Source organism: Oreochromis aureus, linkage group 1, assembly GCF_013358895.1.
Source record: "Oreochromis aureus strain Israel breed Guangdong linkage group 1, ZZ_aureus, whole genome shotgun sequence".
Taxonomy (NCBI): Eukaryota; Metazoa; Chordata; class Actinopteri; order Cichliformes; family Cichlidae; genus Oreochromis; species Oreochromis aureus.
In genome coordinates, this window is record NC_052942.1 from 26,042,138 (window position 1) to 26,061,681 (window position 19,544).

Here is a 19,544-nt window from a genome sequence, read left to right on the forward strand (position 1 = left end):
CAATTTTTGTAGTTTTGCCTCTGTACTCTACCACTGTGGATTTTACATTGAACAATCAAGATGTCAATGACTTGCAGACGTTCAGCTTTAATTTGGGTCAACCAAAGTACCATGAGCCACAACTTATTTTACAGTCAAATTACCTGCAATGCTATAAAATAACTGCACTTATAACTGCCTGGATAGGACTTGTTTTTATAAACTCCCCTGACAAAATGAAGATAGTGCATAAATGTATTTTTTCCTTAGAAAAAACTCTTAGATTTAGTTATAGGGAATTTGACTTTAAAATAAGTGTACTTTGTTGCTCAGAGGCTGGTCACATTTCACCAAAATGAAACTAGGGTTTCAAATGTCTTCCATATGTCTATCAATTTTTAATCTACTATTCCAACTAGGGTCAAAGGGGACTACTCCATCAGATAATGGCTGAGAGGCAGGGCTCACCATGCACAGGTCACTCATTAATCACGGCTAGCAAACTGACAGAAAACCATTTATGCTCATATGCATACCTACAGTCAATTTAGAATCACCCATTACCTAACATGCATATCTTTGAACTGTTGGAGGAAAAGAAGAACCCAGAGTCATGCCTTTGTTGAAGTAAAAACATAACATGAGATAGTAAACTAACACTATTTAAAAATAATAATAATAATAGTAAGAAGTAATAGAAACTAATGAAAAAGAGTCAAATAAAGATGGCTCGGTACTTGTTTAATCTTCAAAGTCCTATGACTTAATCTTACGAAGCTATTCACTGTTCTACGACTACAACAAGATGTAGATAACATGTAGAAATAAGCCATTTGCTTTAAATTACCATGGAAGTTCAGAATGAAGAATCCTCCAGTTGAAAAGTCTGAATGAAAGCGAATCAGGACCTTCGGGCTGGTGCTGTAGGCGGTCTCTAGTGCGGTGTTACCACTGAAAACTCCCAGCTGAGGACTGGACGTATCTGGGCCATCCCTAAATAGAAAGAGAGCAACAGTTGATGGGAAAACTCAAGACATGGATACATTAAAAACTATTGACAGGCAAGAAGAGGAACATTGCACATGCTGAAAGGTAACACAGTTTGAACTATGGTTAATTAGTTTTACTCCTTGTATTACTGATTTTAATATAGCGCATGTGAAGTTCATAAATTCCTACTCTATTCAAAATTCAAAATTTGTTGTTACAAAATCACACTTTTAGATGATTAGTAGTAGTAAGTAGTTTAGTTGTTTGTTATGTATTCGGCTGCTGGAGCACTGACATGCCTGCAATAATTGATCCACACCTCATCTCAATATATATTTTTACAAATGTAGGATTACCTACCTACCTAAATGTGTAATATGTTAACACTGTGTACATGTTTCTGCTGCAGCTCCAAAGAAGGGCAAGGACTTAAAATCACTTTGAAACTGTTATGAATTGCTAGTTGTAGAGTGATTTCCTGACTGCATTTAAATAAATAAAACAAAAACAGAATTTGGTAATAACATAAAACATATGTGTCCGATATGTCCACATTAGTCCACTAAAGTGGCTGCAAGAATTTTTTTTTTCTTTTCTTTGTTTTTATCACCCATTTCAAACAAGTTCGTTGAACAAAACCCACAGATTAAAGGCTTAACTTCACTCATTAAATATTGAATGTTGTTGAAAGGTTACATTTTCTAACACTCCTAAATGCCCAGTTTTAGGTTTTTAATGAACATGCCATTGGATTAAACAAGGGTTTTAAAATTTTAATTCATGAAGAGTGCCTGGGATCTCTTGGCTCCTCAATAATTCAAGGTCTTCTGAAGGTGTTGGAGCTCATTTGGAAGATCAAAATGTGCTATATGGGTCATTTGAATTAAAACTGTTAGAATTTCTTGACTCTATTTTTACTCACTGAAAAACACACAAACCCAATAGCAATACCTTACTTAGCCAAAAGACATTTTCTCTCCTATTTATTAACACATGGATGTATTTCAGAGCTCTATTTATAATTTATAATTGAAAAAGGGCAAAATTTCTGAAACTGTAGAGAAAAAAGTTTTGCTAGTGACATTTAATTTGGTGAATTAAAAGAAAACTATACATCTATAAAAGTAATTTAATGAAGCTAGTAAAGCAAAGTCATATACTTATGAGAAAACCAACAAGACCTCTCCTGTGAAGAAGACCAAAAAAACCCCACTTGGTGTAACAACATGGTTGGGAACAAAGAATGAAAAGCTCTGCCACTTATTCAAGGTAAGCTTTGCTTTTGGAAATGAAGGTTAAAAAATACAATAAATCTGATTTATTAAGAGTTTGCACTGTTCATCTGCTGTGCACTTTGTAATACATGTGACTGACAAAATTACAATTTTCCCCGAGAAAAGAATGGTATTGAGAAGATATGTAATTAGAGTGACAGGGGCTGACATGATTTAGCACCTAACAAATCCAAATGGCACATCAAATTTGGAGTCACTGGAGCTGGGCTGGAGCCTACCCCAGCTATCACTGTGGTGAAAGGTAGGGTACACCTTGGACAGCACATTGCAGGGCTAACACAGAAAGACAGACAGCCACGCATGCTCACATTCAAACACATGCATACCTTTGGACTGTGGAAGGAAAGCAAGCACAGGGATTCTATCCCAAGGGCTTTCTCACTGCGAGGTGACAGTGTTAATCACTGCACCCTGCACCCATCAATCATCACTCATCCATCATTCTGCACCTCTGCATCGTATTAGTAAGAAATAAATACAGGAGCCAGGACCAGTGCCAGGACCAGTTTGGCTAATGAGAGTGCGGTGGCTATTACTCTGTTTTTGTTTGGCTTCATTTAGAGAGTAGGCAGTTACTGTTCCAAAAATATCAACCTAGTTACAATCTGCGGCCAAATATGTCTTCTATCAATTTGAGGTGGGGAAAAAAGGAGAAACAAACAGCTCGACAAATTAATTGTAATGTGGCTTGATTACACTGAATAAAGGCATGTAGCTCCAGAAGACATTAGACATTTGTCATTGTGCATGATGATTAGATGTGGGTAGATGAAGCACTCTTGGATATTCAATGCCATCAAAGCTTCATTTTTTTTTCATGGTTATGTTTTTCCCAAACCATACTTCTGTCTTCAAAGGCACACGAAGCATAAAAATACACAGGAAGAATTTTACGCATCTCGGTTGACGAACAGAAAAAGGAGGTGATGTAATATTTGTGCATAATCATATTATAGCTATTTCAGCATAATTTCAAAATAAGTTTAAATAACTCAGTTTTGATTGATCTGCAACAAGTGTTGGGGTTGTTACTCAAAAAAGGTAATTTATTACACATTACTTGTAACTTAAAAGTAATGCAGTAAATTACTTAATTACCGTAAAATGGCCTTGTCACATAATTACCAGTTAACAATATAAACCTATAGGTCACAGCCCTACACAACAGCGCAAATCCCTTCCCTAATATGGACACATGCACGATCTTACTTTTAGGTAAGAATAGAAAGCAGAAAACACAAAGCAAAAGTGAAAAACAGCCCAAACTTCAAAACAACTTCAAAGCGATCTCCACAGTGATTTTACTTTAGAAACATGAACAGGCAGAAACAGAGGCTGGAAGCCTGACTACTCATTTCTGCTTTTGACCTCCTGTTGACCTCCCTTTCCCATTCGTCAACCGAGATTTGTTGTATGTAGTGCGTTACTGTAATCTCATTACATTTTTCAGTAATGTAGTAAGTACTGTAACATGTTACCATACTAAATTCTAATACATTACAGTTACAATCATCACTTGCGTTACAATGCTTCGTCAGTTATCTGCACGCCAGGCAGATAGAAAAGAAAACAGAAAAATCTCAAAAGTTTTTTTTTTGTTGTAAAGTGGAATGTGCATCCAGGACCAAAACGACCCCCTTATACTTCGAACAGAACTTCTGCTCTTTGCAAGCGTGTGCACAGACAACATGCTAATGCAAAGCTAGGCCAAGAATCCAGACTGATGTTAAAGCAGATGTTGCATGCTGACTCCAGCCCAGCAGCCACACCCTGATCTGCAGAATACTTTCAATCAAAGGGCAGTTTGGAAAGAAGCTGTTTTGTGGTTAGGGCATTTTACAGTTTAGGATACCTGGAGATTCCAGGTGCAAAATGATGATTACATTCTGAAGCCAGGCCATATCTTAATCTTTCTAGATATCATTTCTGTTTATAACATTTCAGACGTTATAACATTTCAGAATCCACTTTTCCCCCTGAGCATATCAAAATATTGCATTGATATTGATTGAATGCTGATAATGTATAATTATTATTCTGAGCTGAGAATAACATCTGAATTATTTACCAATATTATTCTAAATTTCATTCTCATCCACTTCAAGGATATATTGAATGTGACACAAAGCATCTAAAATGCATAAAATATTGCCAGTATTTAAAAAAAAAAAGTATTTCAAGAAATACTGCTTTTTTTATTGAGTGTCCAGCACCATTAACTACTGTACTGCGTCGCTCTGATGTTAGATCTGATGCCCACTGTTAGCAGTGGTATTTGGCAAACAGCCAAACACAACAAGTGGAAGACCACAGAGGCTGTTTGGCTTTAGTCCCTGACATCTGGATGCAGCTGCTGTCACATAAACCCCAAGGGTGTACAGGACAGAAACCAGCAAACACGGATCACTGCGATATGATGCAAACACACCAAGATAAAGAGCATTCAAAAGACATTTGTAACAAGTTTGAGTAATGACAGGCCAAAACAGGGGAAAAGGAAATCAGCATGACCACAAAGAGCAGCCAGTAGTAATTAACGATCACATCAGTGAAAGTGTGTTCTGGGGTTTTTTGTGCGTAACAGGTAGATCTCATACTTAACTATAAATGCAGCTGGTCACTGTGAGCTCTTACTGACGGCAGCAATTCGTTGCTCATACTAAATCAAACAAACGTTTGAATGCACCACTCTCAAGTCCAATTTTTGCCATTTCCTCAGCATTTATACTATTTACTATGTAAAAAAGGACATTTTTGAAAGCCCTTTCACTTTCAGTACAGTAATTTCTTTTAAACTGAGAACAAGTTTGCTTTTTCATATTTAGTGTGACCTGTTTTCAGACTGAACTTCCAAAATTAACCTTTGCAACTTTCATATTAAATTTAAACTATTTTTCCAGTCAATTTCTTATTAACCCAACAGCACATACAGTGTCTTATTCCACTTTCTGTCCGACTGAATTAGAGCATCCAAATAGTCCCAAATCATTATAAAACCTGTGGCTGCGATCTTATGCTCTTATGAGTTCAATTAGATAACGTCATTTATCCTGTTTTATTAACAGTTCACCGCTGATGCATATAATTAAAAGTATTTCAAATACAAACTCCATCATTAAAGAAAAAAATTCAGCATATACTAAATTTAATGTAGTCTGGTAATTCACTGTAAAACCCACTGTTCCTGTTAAATCGCTTCAATTTTCCACATGAAAAGCATATTCGTTTTTGTCTGGGTAAGTCGAAAAGTCAAAAAGAATATTAAGGAAGAAACATTTTTATAAGAGGATGTTTGAAGTGATAAGTATTAATGCCAGTAGACTCTATTTACATGCATATAATGCAGTAGACCTTTGGATTAGGTGCTCTTAAGCTGTCTAAGACCCTGGAAGGTAGATAGTATCCCACTGGGTATGAGAAAAGCACTCTGCTCCTCAGTGTCAGCCCCAGGTCACTTCCAAATATATTCATGTGTTTGAGATATAGCTACATTGAGCTATTATGTGTGAACTAATCTCACATAACCGAGTTCTTTTGGTTCCCTACAATCTATGAATGTGATTTTATAATTTTGTTCCCTGTGAAATGTGCCAAAAACACATAAATCACTGAAATCAATTTGCAACTGCAAAATAATTCAACATAACGCCTCTCCATAGCAGAATCCATGGTTCTTTTAGCTGGCGAGATTGAAAGCGAGTAGTCAGCCACTGTAAATGTATTACTTTCCCACTGCCTACATTTCTGATGCTTGCTCCCTAGAGCTTGACTCTAGAGCCTGAAATGTAAAGCCTGACCTCACCTAAGCACCAAATATAGCTAAAACCAAAATCACATCAAGTCATATGACTCAAATGCTGCTGAATCTTAATTTTCTTCCTCATAGATCTACTGTTTAAATATACTGTTATTATTCAGGAAATATAATGCATATTAAAACTATTGGGTGAAAATTTTCTCTTGACCCAGGCGCTTCAGATCCAGCTGAGTCTTGTTAGATTTGTGAACCCAGCTCTGCCACTCTTTTCATTACATTTCCCACTCCCAACTGAATCTCATGATTACTTCCAGAGTTCCCGAGCCCTCTCTGAGTCTGCGTATGGCCTTGGTACTGAGTTAGATTGAATTGGTCAGTGGTCCCATTGTAAATGCATTGCTCTCATACACCCCGTATTACACTCTTACCTCCACACTGAATCCTATTATTACTGCTGAAGAGTCTGCGTATACATTACATAGCACAGTATATGTGTGCGTATGTACTTTATTATCTAGGTTATAGTGTATGGTCTTCTGCATATGAACATATACGATAAAGTTTATGTATAATTAACGTTATGGAAAAAAGTAAAAATGAATAAAAGATGATCAATACCAGGGATAAAATTCAATATATAGCTCAAAAATATGTGGAGAATGTGTGAATGTGTGTGAGACAGACATGTGAATGCATAATCTTAGTAAAAGTTGATACAGTTTTGGTGTATTCTCATTAATGTGCAGAGAGTAGACAGAGTTAAACTACACTCAAGACTTACCCATCAATGATTCAATCCCTGCATGCATGAGACATTAAATAACACTTCTTCATTTCTGCGTGTGCAGTATATGTCTGCATGTGTTTTTATGAATGTTAAGCCGTAACTATACCCAGACTTACCAGACAGCAATGTAATCGGTGACGGGTTCTGTCTGCAATAAGGTAAAATTTATATAAACTCCATGTCCGTGGGGAACAGTGATGAGCCAGCTACAGTCTTGGGAGTTTGGATATTCATTGGGGTACTGAGGTGAGTAGATGGTCCCATTTTCAGCTGTGACATTATAGCCACAAGGAGCTGTAAAAAGCAGAATTATAATATAATTTTCACTATTTTTAAAATGCTAAAAAACTGAAGGCAAGAATGACTGCTGAACAGCAAACACTGAGGAATGTAATTAATAGTCTGGAACAAGAAGCGACAGAAGTGACAGAATGACAATTTTACAAATAATTTATCCAGTAAATGTTCCAAGTGACATAAGTGACTTACTAATTAATTGTTTACAATGTCGACTTGTGATACAGGTGAAAGAAAAAAATTGCAAATTACATTTATTTTAATTCAATCAGCGTAACAGCATTTTCTAAATGTCTACATTAGAAATTGCAACTGCTTGTTTAGTAAGGGTGTAACAACATGAAATAAACTTTCTAATATACGACCTCCACATTTTAAATACATCTTTATTTTTAAAACCAACTAAAAAGTATTTATATTTTCCAAAATACTAATATATCAAGAAGCTATGACTTATTCTTACCCTCACATCGTGGAAATGGGTGGTTCCACTTCCGGTTGATACCATGCAGGCATGTTAGCACTGTGTGTCCAATCAAAACATAACCAGGGTAGCACTGAAAAGTTATAGATTGCCCGGCGCTGTAATCACTGTTGATGATGTCACCGTTTGCGAAAGGAAATGGATCCTGGCAGTTTTGAAGTTGGTAGGCTACAGACAGAGATAAGAGATACATGTGAGGTAGGTAGAGATATGTGAGGTAAATGAGAAAGGGAAGTAGTTAGTTATTACACAGTTATACACAGACTCATAAATGCAACAGATATATATTTGTATATATTTGTCTCTCTTTAGACCTTCACATCCTAAACTGGGGAAGAAAAATGTAATTTATTTTTCCAAGTTTCTTACATTTTTAAAATTTTCTGTCTACCGCTAATGGATTTGAGGAGGAACTGAAAAGAATCTCTGACCCACAGAGACAACAAGTAGTAGCTAATGCAGCAACATCAATAGATCTGATCTCCTACACAGTTATTGGGCAATGGTATACACGGGATGCTAGCACTTGCCTGAGGAAATGTCAGTACCACAGGTATATTTAGGGCAGTTCTCACTCTGCGTGAGTGTCATGGCAAGTCAAGCTCCTTCATTAAATGTGCCGCTGACAGAGAGCAGAGGTGGCTGACACTGGAATCCCAATTGTTACAAAAGACTAGAGAGAAAGACAGCACCTAAAAACACTAGAACAAGCATTCAGCACCTGGTCAATACAAATTGTGTCTGCTGCACTAGACAGCATCCACAATGCAGATTGTGCAAAATGCTCTTGGGTGTGGTCTATGCTGGTAGCAGCAGGCTGTAAAAGGTAGGAAAAAATGGCTTAACATGCATTTGAGGTGCAGGATGTGCACAGTACAAGACCTCAAGTCCAAGCAGGACATGCAACAAATAATACAGCTGATCCTAGCTAAACAAAGGCTAATAAGGTTAATAGATCATTGCAGAAATAGAACAGAAGAGAAAGAAAGATGTGATAGACGCAGAGTTCTCATAAGAGAGCAACAATGAGATGAGTGAATATGAAAGGATATGACACCCAGAAATGCATGAAGGTAATAAAGAACTATGGTGATTGTGGAAAATGAAGGCCAAAAGATGTGCACTTGGAAGGAGTATTACTCGCAGCTATGAAACTACAGCCAAGAATGTGGTTCCAGCAGATTCCCAGGGCAACATTTAAACTTTCTATGTACAAAAGTGTACTTAAAAGGTGCTGCAATGTCAGCGTGCCAAAACCTAAAACTGGAATAAGAACTCCCTTAAGCTTTTATGAGCGACATTTGAGTTGAAGTGTGAGGATGTATTCACACTGATTTTTTGGCATAGAGTGCTTATCCAACTTAGCTTTTAATAATTTGCTTGCAGCTATTAAGCCTTTTTAACTGTAAACATGTTACCCCCTTGAATACAAAGCCAGACTGTGTACGTAATATTGAGAAAGCATGCACCGAGGTTGGAGGTAGTGTTGTGGACCTCTGTCTGCATTGCATCTTCTCATCAAAGAACTGTTAAAAAAGCATCTGCTGCAACTCCACGTGAGGAGGCTTGTCCACATCCTCTACAAACAAACAGCGGGATAACAGTGATACTGACTGCAGTGCTAGAGGACTTAGCATTCCAAATTGGTGGAAAAAAGGGAACTCACTTCATGTGCACATGATTTGTGAGTTTGCTTATTTGAAATTGAATAAGCCTTGTTCTAGTTATGCTGGCATATAGGCCCACAGTGCATCTCTTGTGTCTTTGAAGTGAAGCACTTAGGGCTACAAGTAAAGCCTGCTGGACAAGATGCCAGTCTCTCACAGGGGCTTACTAACAATCCATCGTTTTTAATGATGAGTGGAAAGCCATGAGGTTTTTAAGTCTTTAGCATGACTCATTCATGGATCAAAGCTCAAAACCTCATAGCAATACTTTCTTTCTTGGAGTTGTGAAAGCTTTGTAATGTGGCCACTAGGTTTGGGATATTAATTTATTCAGAGCATTTGAGCAGACCATTTTTCTGAATCATTGCATTGAATAAATTTGGACAAACTAAACAACGGGACTCATTTCAACACAGGTCTTTTATCATAGTGACCCTTGAGGGACTGTAAATGCCTGCAGTAATAATTCAGGGTCTGATATCTGTAAAGACTGTATTGACTTAAAAAAACAAAAACAAAACAAACAAACAAAAAAGATCTAAAAAGACAAAAACCACCCATCAACTCACCCTGATAGGTCAGTTTGAATCCTGGCCGGTTCTCTGAGTGGTCACTGTAGAAGTGGATGATCGTCAGGTGGGTAGTGCTCAGTAAAGGGGGTGGGAGCTGTGAGCCAGTAAACTGACCAATAAGGGATGAGCTGTGCTGTGGACCAGCCCTGACTTCTAGGAAGTCATGGTTGTCTTCTGAAGAGAAGTTTTGGAACTGAATATGAGCTCCTGTAATGCAAATTATAAAGACACATGCTATAAACGACTATATAAAGACCTGATAGTACATTATTTCAATACAAAGAAGAACTTTACTTTACTTGCATAATGTGCATACAGACATGGTGCACGTTTACTAATCGAGTGCAATACGTTTACATGGTTTGAAATATTTATGTCTATTTTTACTGCAATATTTTTTGACTATTTTATTGTGGGTTTTTTTACATGATAACTTGCATCAAAAATACAACTGTACATTTATTGCCCAGGTTTTCTTTTTTTAAATTTACATAATCTGTTACACTTTTTGCAAATGTATATCATACACACAAAATAATAAATACTACATCCCCCTAAAATTTCCAGTTCCTTTATTTACCAACACATAGCAAACAAATATATAGATATAAATCTGCTGCAGATTCTGTGCTACAAACAACTTAGCCAGCAGATGTACTGAAAGTGACACCTATTTTTTAGGAATGCTCTTACATCCATACTACTTACCATATCCAGTTGGCAGGGTGATTTGCCAGGTGCAGTCCAGGTTGCCGGGGTAGTTGCCAGGGAAACCTGGACTAAGGATGACACCACTCATTTCAGTCAGCACCCCACCACAACGAGCTGAAAACACAGGGAAAACAAACACACTGTTAACACTGAACAATGTATTTTTAAGATCACTGCTTCGACAGCGAAGTTTAAGTGATGTGTTTTTCACAAAATTCTGTAAATTCATCAGCCACAGTGGTGAATAATACATATCTTTTTAAGTACGAGCCTTGTTATGACATCCTTTTCTATAGACATTTTTGGATATAAATGGGTTGATGTAAATATCTCTTACAGAAATAGGTAAAGCAGGTCTGGAAAGCTGGTCCTGACATGTCAAGTTGAGTTTAACTGGAACTGGCTTCTGAGATCTTTTACCAAGGACTGAATTATTTAAGTCTCCATGCAAACATCAAGGTTACACAACACTATTGCATAAAAGGTACAAATAACACACACGCATATATACACACATAAGTAAACATATCCAGTGTGCCTGAGTACTTATGTCACTTTGATACACCAGTAGGACATATTTTCTTCCAAACTGAATCGCTCACTCGTAACACAATTTAGCCAGCGGTGCAGTGCATTTGCATTTGAGCGCGTTACCTATGCAAAGAGGGGGTGGGTAGTTCCATCGACGCACTGTCCCGGGCATGCAGGAAATGTGAGAGTGACCCTGAAAGTAATCACACAGTGGTTAAACTTAAGAAAAAATATGTAAGTGTAAGGAATGCTGATATATCTTCACCAGGTAACTGTATTTTTTTTCCCTTTTTTAAAAAAAAGGGTTTTTTAAAGGAAGTGGAAGCAAAGGCATAACAATGGCATTTTTCAAAACTCGAAAATTCATATTTAATAAGCATCTGATGTTTTAATACTCCTGAATAAACACATGAAAACCCATGGCTTACTATATGACATCAGTGTAAAAAAATTTTTGAACATTTGTCTAATGGTCAGTTTGTGTGAGTGTGTTCATTACCTGCAGAGTGTAGCCAGGTTCACAACTGAATGCCACCACCTCATTGACCATATATCGGTCTCCAGTTTTAATTCCATTGGCTGGGATCATTGGTTCTGGACAAGTGGTAAGGCCAACCGCTGTAACAATCAATGAAATGAACAAAAGCACAATGAACTATGTTATTACTATTCATAATGTCACTGTTATTTAATCTTCTCACTCTCCGGGTCCATTCATGTGTTTTGGACTTGAGCACACAGGCAGAAAATGTAAAAGTGATGGTGTCATCAGTTCTAAAAGTTTTACGCAGACATGGAAAATCAATGTTTGTCCTTATAGTCGTTCATCTTATTGCCAACTAAAATCATTTTATTTTCCCTGTGCTCTCTGCTAAGCTTCAACTGCAGTATCGCCAGGAAGCCTTTCCTGTCATCCTCATTCACCTGTATGTGACCTTTATCTTGACATGAACAAACTGATTATAAAACAACATCACAGCAAACACACAAGTTTACCCAAGTTTATAAGTTGGGTTTTTTTTGTATTAGACAGTTGTTTGTATACCCCAAAATAGTGTGTCTGAGCAGGCTGGCTTTTTATAATTACAGAGATTAATTTGATGGATATATAATTCACAAGATTAAGTCACAAAAGCTCTAATGTCTTTTTGTCATACACAAAAGCTCATTTTAGAATTGACAGCTAGTACAATGATAAAGCGTGAACTTTTTCGACGGCGACAGCAGCTTCTGAGACGTGCTTAAAAATATGTGAAGGTAACACAATGACTTTTGGTTATGTATTCCCAACACAATAAAGGTTAAACACATCCTTAATAAGTTTGACAGCAGCAGGCCCTTATCAAATAGCATCGGTAGGAGTGTATCAGTGTGTTCATTTGTGTGTGTGTGTGTGTGTGTGTGTGTGTGTGTGTGTGTGTGTGTGTGTGTGCAGACGTTTGTGGAAACTTCCGCAGGAGCCTGCCCCAGAGCGGTTACCATGGCAACAAAGGGGTGGGAGAGGGATAGAGAGCGAAAGAAGAGGAGACAGAGGGGTGAATGTTTGTATGTGTGTGTGTGTGTTCCCCTGTCTGTGTGTGTGTCTGTGTGTGGACTTGTTGGTTCATTATCTACCTTCCTACCAGCAAAACGTTGCGAGCCCACTGAGCTTACACGCATGCCCCCCCCCCACACACACACACACACACTGGCTCACCACAAATACATGCACACGCATCCAGGTGGCCGAGATTCACTGAATGACATTTGTGAGTGTGTGCGCATGAGCAACTTGTGCTGAAAGTGCTTGAAGAAGGACTGAAGGGTACTTCTTTTTTTTTTTTTTAGATGGACCAAAAGTGAAAAAGCTCCGGGAGACTCTACACACACGCATACACACACAGTGTATTATTATGCAGAGAATCAGCGGGCTGTCATGACAACTGATCAATGAAAGTATTCCATTTGGCTGACCATCTTTCTCTCTCTGTGTGCGAGCGCACTGTTTTTCCCCGGGAATGAGGGAGCAGTAATGCCCTGTGAAATGCTGACAGCACCACAAACCACTCCACTAGGGCCACTAGACTAAGACTAGACAGTGTCAGCATTTAAGTCTAACTGACTGGATTTACAATACTTTTGTTCCAGTTTATGTGAGGACAGGCAAGGGAAAAAGATCCCTCTTTCTGCCCTTCAGATGAAACACCCTCTAGTCTGCCTAAAATTCTGAAAATGTAATTACAAAATTCACGTCTTCAGGAGACATTTTCTGCCCACTTATACACGCTCCCACGCTGAAATTTTTTTACCCGTGAATGTTTGATATTTTTCTTCCTATAGAAAACCTAGAGTAAATACATGGAAAATATGCAAAAGATAGCTTCCATAAGAGTGTTTGTGAAGTCTGGTTGTGAGGTGTTGATTGTGGTGCTATGGCTGTCATCATGTTGTACACACACAGAGGTGATCATATTTGGACAAAAGGGTAGAGTGCTAAGATGTCAGCAACTTTAGCCATCCAGATACATCCAATTAATGTATGGCTGCATCAAAAAGACACCTGCTAATTAGCAATATGTAACAGACTGATCAAATAGTCGTGGTTTGTTTTTGGAACTACTGATAAAACTAAGTTTCTGTTACTGAGATTGCCACTTGGGAAATCAGAAGACAGCGCAGTGAAAGATGGGTGAACAAGAGATATTGTTCCAGAAATAGTTCTATCATTTGAGTTTTGATTGTGAATTTGAAGATCATAAAGTTGAAATCATCAGTAAGAGTTTATTCTTTTAATGTCTTGCAAGTTTTTTTTAAATAGTGTTTAAAAGAAGGATCAAATTGAAGTATCAACTGTGGTCAAATAATAATTTTGATGCATCTATTCTGATCACCTTTTGAACAGGTAAGTTGACTCATCTCTGGAAAGCTTTCTGTTTAATAAAAAAAGTTAAAAGCCTACTTTGTGTTGGGGTCTCCTGTACAGAACCTCTCTGGAAGGCAAACGTCTGCTACATAATGAAGAGCTGACAATCATTTTAAGATAAGTAAAACTCTAATGTGAAACCTGCAAGATATTTTTTTAAGGTGCTCTGGGAAGGAACTGGCTTCCATGAAAAGAACAAAAAGATTTCTTTCCAGTAAACAAAATTAAATATCATGTCCTGTGTTGGTATTTGGCATATATTTGAAAACATTATTTGAGAAGACAGAAATGCTACAAGGACACAGGGTCATAAGAATATAGACAACACTGAAGATTTGTGTCCTTCACTTTTTTCCCTTATCTTTTCACTCTAACCTTACCTATCATTTATCATCTGACTCCTCCCTTTTCCTTCTCTACCCTCCCCTGAGCCACGCCTCAACAATCTCTGTGTATCCATTATTAACAGCCAAGTTGAAAACATGCAGAGATTAAGGTGCATACCTGAGGCCTTGGAAATTGCTAAGCAAAGACTCACAGCCTTGGCCAGCTGCTTGAAGATGTACACCAGAGAGATAGAAGGCAGGAGAATGAACCAGCTGTTCTCCACAGAATCAGCCAAGGTGTACTCTCAGTGGCAGGGGAACAATATGAGAACAGCATCACCAAGGCTGGAGACGGAGCAATACTTCTCCCTGATGGGAGAAGGACACAACCCGTAACAGCAATGCTCAGTGGCTAGTGGATCTAAAAGCAGACCACAGCAACCTCCCTAAACAGGGTCCAGTAACCATCACAGTGGCAGACATTCAAGAAAGGGTCTCCAGTATGAAGAATTGGACAGCACCAGGCCCTGACATGGTTCACACCTACGGGCTGAAGAAGCTGACTGCACTCCATGAGCGCCTGGCAGCACAGATGAACCAGCTGCTAGTCAATGAGAGACACCCGGAATGGCTAACCGAAGGCCAGACAGTCCTGATCCTCAAGGACCCCCGAAGGGACCGGTCCCATCCAACTACCAGCCAATAACCTGCCTTAGTACCACATGGACGCTCCTGTCAGGCATCATAGCGGCCGAGCTACCAGAAGGCAACATTGCAGACATAGAGGACAGTTACAAGTACCTGGGGATCCCACAGGCAAATTGGAACCATGAAGAGGCTGCTAGGAAAGCTGCAACCACCAAGTAGCTGCAGAGGGTCAGGCAAGTCCTGAGGAGTCAGCTGAATGGTAGGAACAAGATCCGGGCTATCAACACCTACGCCCTGCTGGTGATCAGGTACCCTGCTGGGATAATAAGCTGGCCAAAGGAGGCAATAGAAGCCACTGACATCAAGACCAGGAAGCTCCTGACCGTGCATGGAGGGTTTCACCCCGAGTCCAGCACCCTGAGGCTATATGCTAAGCGGAAGGAAGGAGGCCGGGGACTGGTGAGTGTCTGCACCACAGTCCAGAATGAGACAGCCAACATCCATGAATACATCAGGAGGATGGCTCCAACCGACTGCGTGCTCAGTGAATTCTTCAGACAGCAGTAATTCAAGAAAGAGGAGGAACCATCATGGAAGGACAGGCACCTGCACGGTATGTACCACCAGCAGAGAGAGGAAGTGGCTGACATCCAGAAATCCTACCAGTGGCTGGACAAAGCTGGACTGAAAGACAGCACAGAGGCACTGAGCACAAGATTCATAGAGGCTGGGGTCTACCACACCAGGTAAGATGTGTGTATGTGTACACACCAAAGCAATATAGCACCCCTAAAAGTGACCAATCTTGCTAGTTTGTGTGCATCAACATGCCATCACAAGGAATTCAGAGTGTAGCAAAATACAGACAACGGAGGCTCAAATATGTGCACTCTCTACACACACAGAGAAATGCACGTATTCACACAAACACTGAAACCCCCATGCATATTTACAAAAGGGGACATGTTCATTGATCTAGAAGTGATTCTAAGTTAAAACAACTACAAAGGACTAAAAAGCACAACCATGCTCTGACGGGTGTGTAAAAGCATGATGTTAATATCTGTGTCTATACCTTTGTCCATCTACATATTTGTGTGTGTGTGTGTGTGTGTGTGTGTGTGTGTGTGTGTGTGTGTGTGTGTGTGTGTGTGTGTGTGTGTGTGTGTGCACGCAAGTGAGTGTGTGTCTAAGTCTACGTGATTCTGTTATGTCCCTCCAGGTGAGCATTCTGTGTGTGTGCTCCAGTGTGGGTCTCAGTATGTGTGTATGCTCTCAGGCAGTACCAGTTCAGGTCACTGACTCTTGCTATTTAATGTTAAAGTTCTGGCTGTATTGTTGTCTGTGTGCATTTGTAGATTCTTGAAAGAAGAGACCCAAAATCGATTCAATTCTTAGTTCTTGTGCATCAACGAGTATGTTCTTTTCCAGCCAATGAATCTAGCATTGCATCATGCTATCCTAGTATGAATATTAACAGTGTTCACTTACTTTTGTATTCTAGGTGAAAGCCTGCTGCCACCACACTGATGTCACTTTGAAAGTGAAGAAGGAGCTGATTGGATGTTGAGTTGAGGAGGGCAGGAGCTGTTGTTCCTGAAAAAACACAAAACATAAAGATATCAGAGACCCAGTGAATGATTAGAAAAAGCATTAAAGTTTGAGGAACATAATATTAGATATACAGGAAGGAATCCCTTTCTACGTAATGGTGCTGCTTTTTCAGCAAGACTTAGACTGTATATCTTATTTAAATCCCAGGACCATCTGGGAAATTATGTGTAGAGAAGGTGAACAACCCCTCACCCTCCATGGACAGCTAGCATTTTAGTGTCCTTATGTGAAGCGGCCCTTATCTGCCCCAGTGAAGCTGCTCAGTGGTCAACACCAGATCACTGTGGTTATAGTGGGTAGCTCCCCGGTGTGCCTTCCTTAGAAGGGCGCAGTCAGTTATGTGTGGGTGGGTGTGTGCGTTGCCCTATGGGCAGCATGTTTTATGTGTGATAGCTGTGTGACAGGTATGTGCTTGGGGCAGGTCACAGGGGAAACTCTGCAGGGAAATCATAAAAGGTTAGATCATTCTTTATCCCTGCCTGTCTTCTTTCTATCCCTTTTTCATTTTCTTTTTCCTCCACCTTCAGTCTCATGGTGACACTCTTCTTACTGACTGCTTAGAATTGGAAGAATTCTGTGTCTTAAAAAGATTTATTCTTTATTTAAGATATATATCATATTTTTGGTATTACAACTCATCCATCACAGCTCTCCAGTGTATGCCATATGTGTGTGTATCTATAGTTTAAGAGCTGCCATATCTAATTCATCATAGATCTTGTGTGTTTGTGTGTGTGTGTATCCATAGTTTAGGAGCTGTCATCTCTCATCCATCATAGGATATTGTTTGCATGTGTGTCTGTGCATAACTTAATGCATTTAGGTGCATGTGTGAGCATGCTGTCTTACCAGAAAATGACCCTAATTTGGGAGCTGTCATGTCTCCTCCATCGTAGATCTCCAGAGAGTCCCAGTTGTGCTCAGTAGCAAATGTCATTACTTGGATCTAAATAGCCAACAATGATAATAAATGAACACAACAGCCAACAGCTTCCTCCATAATTAGTGTATATCCAGTAGACTGTGCATTTATATTTAAGTGTAGATATATATATATATCTGTACCTGAATCCCAGCCCCTTCACTGACATGAATCCTCCACAGACAATTGAGACTATTTGGGTAGGGTTCAGGATAGCCAGGAGACAGTATTGTCCCGCGACGTTCAGTCAAATTACCACTGCAGGGAACTAGAATGAAGACATAAAATCCACATTTTTTGGCAAAACATTATAACTAAATGCCAACAGATGGGGCAGGATATTGGAATATGGCTCTTCGTTCCTAAAAACACACAGTATGGTCTTCAAATTATAACAACAGCGAGCCAGACAGGAAAAATATTTTCCTATTTTTCCTGTCTGGCTCGCTGTTGTTATAAAACACCTTTTATGGCATGAACTAAGGTGAAAGTTGAGGCTTTTTACAAAAAACACAGCTCTCAACAGGAAGCTAGAGTTCACACGGATGCATTTAGTTTTAGAATTAAACTTCAATCATTACTCTCATTAACTAGTACAAGATGCTTCACAGAAAGGACTAATTACTCAAGGCCTTTTTCATCTGCGTTTTCATCAGTGCTCTCTGGGGATTTTAAATGCCATCAGCGAAGTATCCCAGAATGCACTGCATGCCAACGAGTATGACATTGATGGTGAAGAGCTTAGGCTTAATGCTGTTATTTGTTTCAGAGGACAGCTGTTAAGTTGTTTTATTAATTTTTTATGTTTTTTTTTCCAGGTAGTCCTTCAGTTTTTCACTTATCCAGATTTTGCATTAATACTTAATAATACTCAAGTCTGCACAGACCTGTTCAGGGATCTAAGGTCCTGCTTGTGGGTGATATCAAGCAGTCATACTGATGACTCTCACCCTGGCTCTCAAAATGACAGTTGGCAATGTTTACAGTCATGCCAGGGAAAACAGCCATATCTCCCTTTGGTTATCTATTGTTATCTCTTTTGTTGTGTTTCAAATGTGATATCATTCTAACTGGAAGATCAAACTGGATCATTGATTTGAAATAGATATTTTTTTGCTGTCAGTCTGTCTGATGGTTAAAGTCAAACTATGTGTGGCCTTTGGGGTCCTTATATGCACAGATAGCCAAAATTATAGACAACTGGGGACGATTTTTAGTCTTACCTATACAAGTTGGTGTTGTTGTGTTCCACTGTGCGAGGGCACCTGGTACCGCCTGGCACCGAATCGCATTGGATCCCTTTAATAGATATCCTGGATTGCACTCAAACCGAACCACAGAGCCCACTGAGAACTCTGAACCAATCCGCCTGCCATACCGAGGCTCAGGTACTGAGCTGCACTGGCTGTCACTGGTCCGAGGCACAGCTACAATAATGACAGTAATTAAATGATTCAAGATGAGGAAAGACGGGAAATAAAAATATGAGCAGAGAGACTTTGAAGTTGATCTTGACTTGAACATATGTTATTGTGAACACATGTCAAACACAGTGAGAATTACCTTGGTAGACAAAGTGAAAGCCTCTAGCTGACTGGCCACTTTTAGCATTGAACCGGAGCATGATCTGATTGGAAGTTGCCAATGGCAGTGTCTCTCCTGAGAAAAAAAACAAAACAAAATACATATATCACAATGATTTCAAAATGAATTTTAATCCTAAAACTTTTTTGTAGAAGCTTTAAAAGCAGAAGACAACAGCAACAACATACAGATCCTTTTTAAACCTACATGTGCTACAAAGATACAGACTCTCAGTTCCACAAACATTCACTGTGCATTTAAGTATATGTTAAGTGCCTATATATTTAAGAGTACCAGCTTCCATTCATAACTCAGCAATAAGCAGGGTTTTTCATTCTTTTTCGCCTTTTGGTAAAATATGTGCCTCACAAGAATTAAAATGCAAAACAAAGACGCGCACACGTGCACACACCATCTCAGCAGGCATACACAAACAGAGATTTATATGCACACACATACGCAGGCAAATGAAGTAACA

The 19,544-nt window shown here is 39.1% G+C and overlaps 1 protein-coding gene across 1 annotated transcript in view; it reads right to left on the reverse strand.

Annotated features, from left to right (window-relative positions):
- Positions 1-19,544, reverse strand: part of LOC116333697 (CUB and sushi domain-containing protein 1) — a 422,781-nt gene that overhangs the window by 56,159 nt on the left and 347,078 nt on the right. The window contains 12 exon segments of the mRNA XM_039613940.1: positions 827-972; positions 6,925-7,102; positions 7,569-7,757; positions 9,826-10,035; positions 10,537-10,653; positions 11,194-11,263; positions 11,570-11,688; positions 16,438-16,542; positions 17,410-17,506; positions 17,626-17,750; positions 18,706-18,909; positions 19,046-19,141. Coding sequence (XP_039469874.1) covers positions 827-972; positions 6,925-7,102; positions 7,569-7,757; positions 9,826-10,035; positions 10,537-10,653; positions 11,194-11,263; positions 11,570-11,688; positions 16,438-16,542; positions 17,410-17,506; positions 17,626-17,750; positions 18,706-18,909; positions 19,046-19,141 — 1,656 coding nt within the window.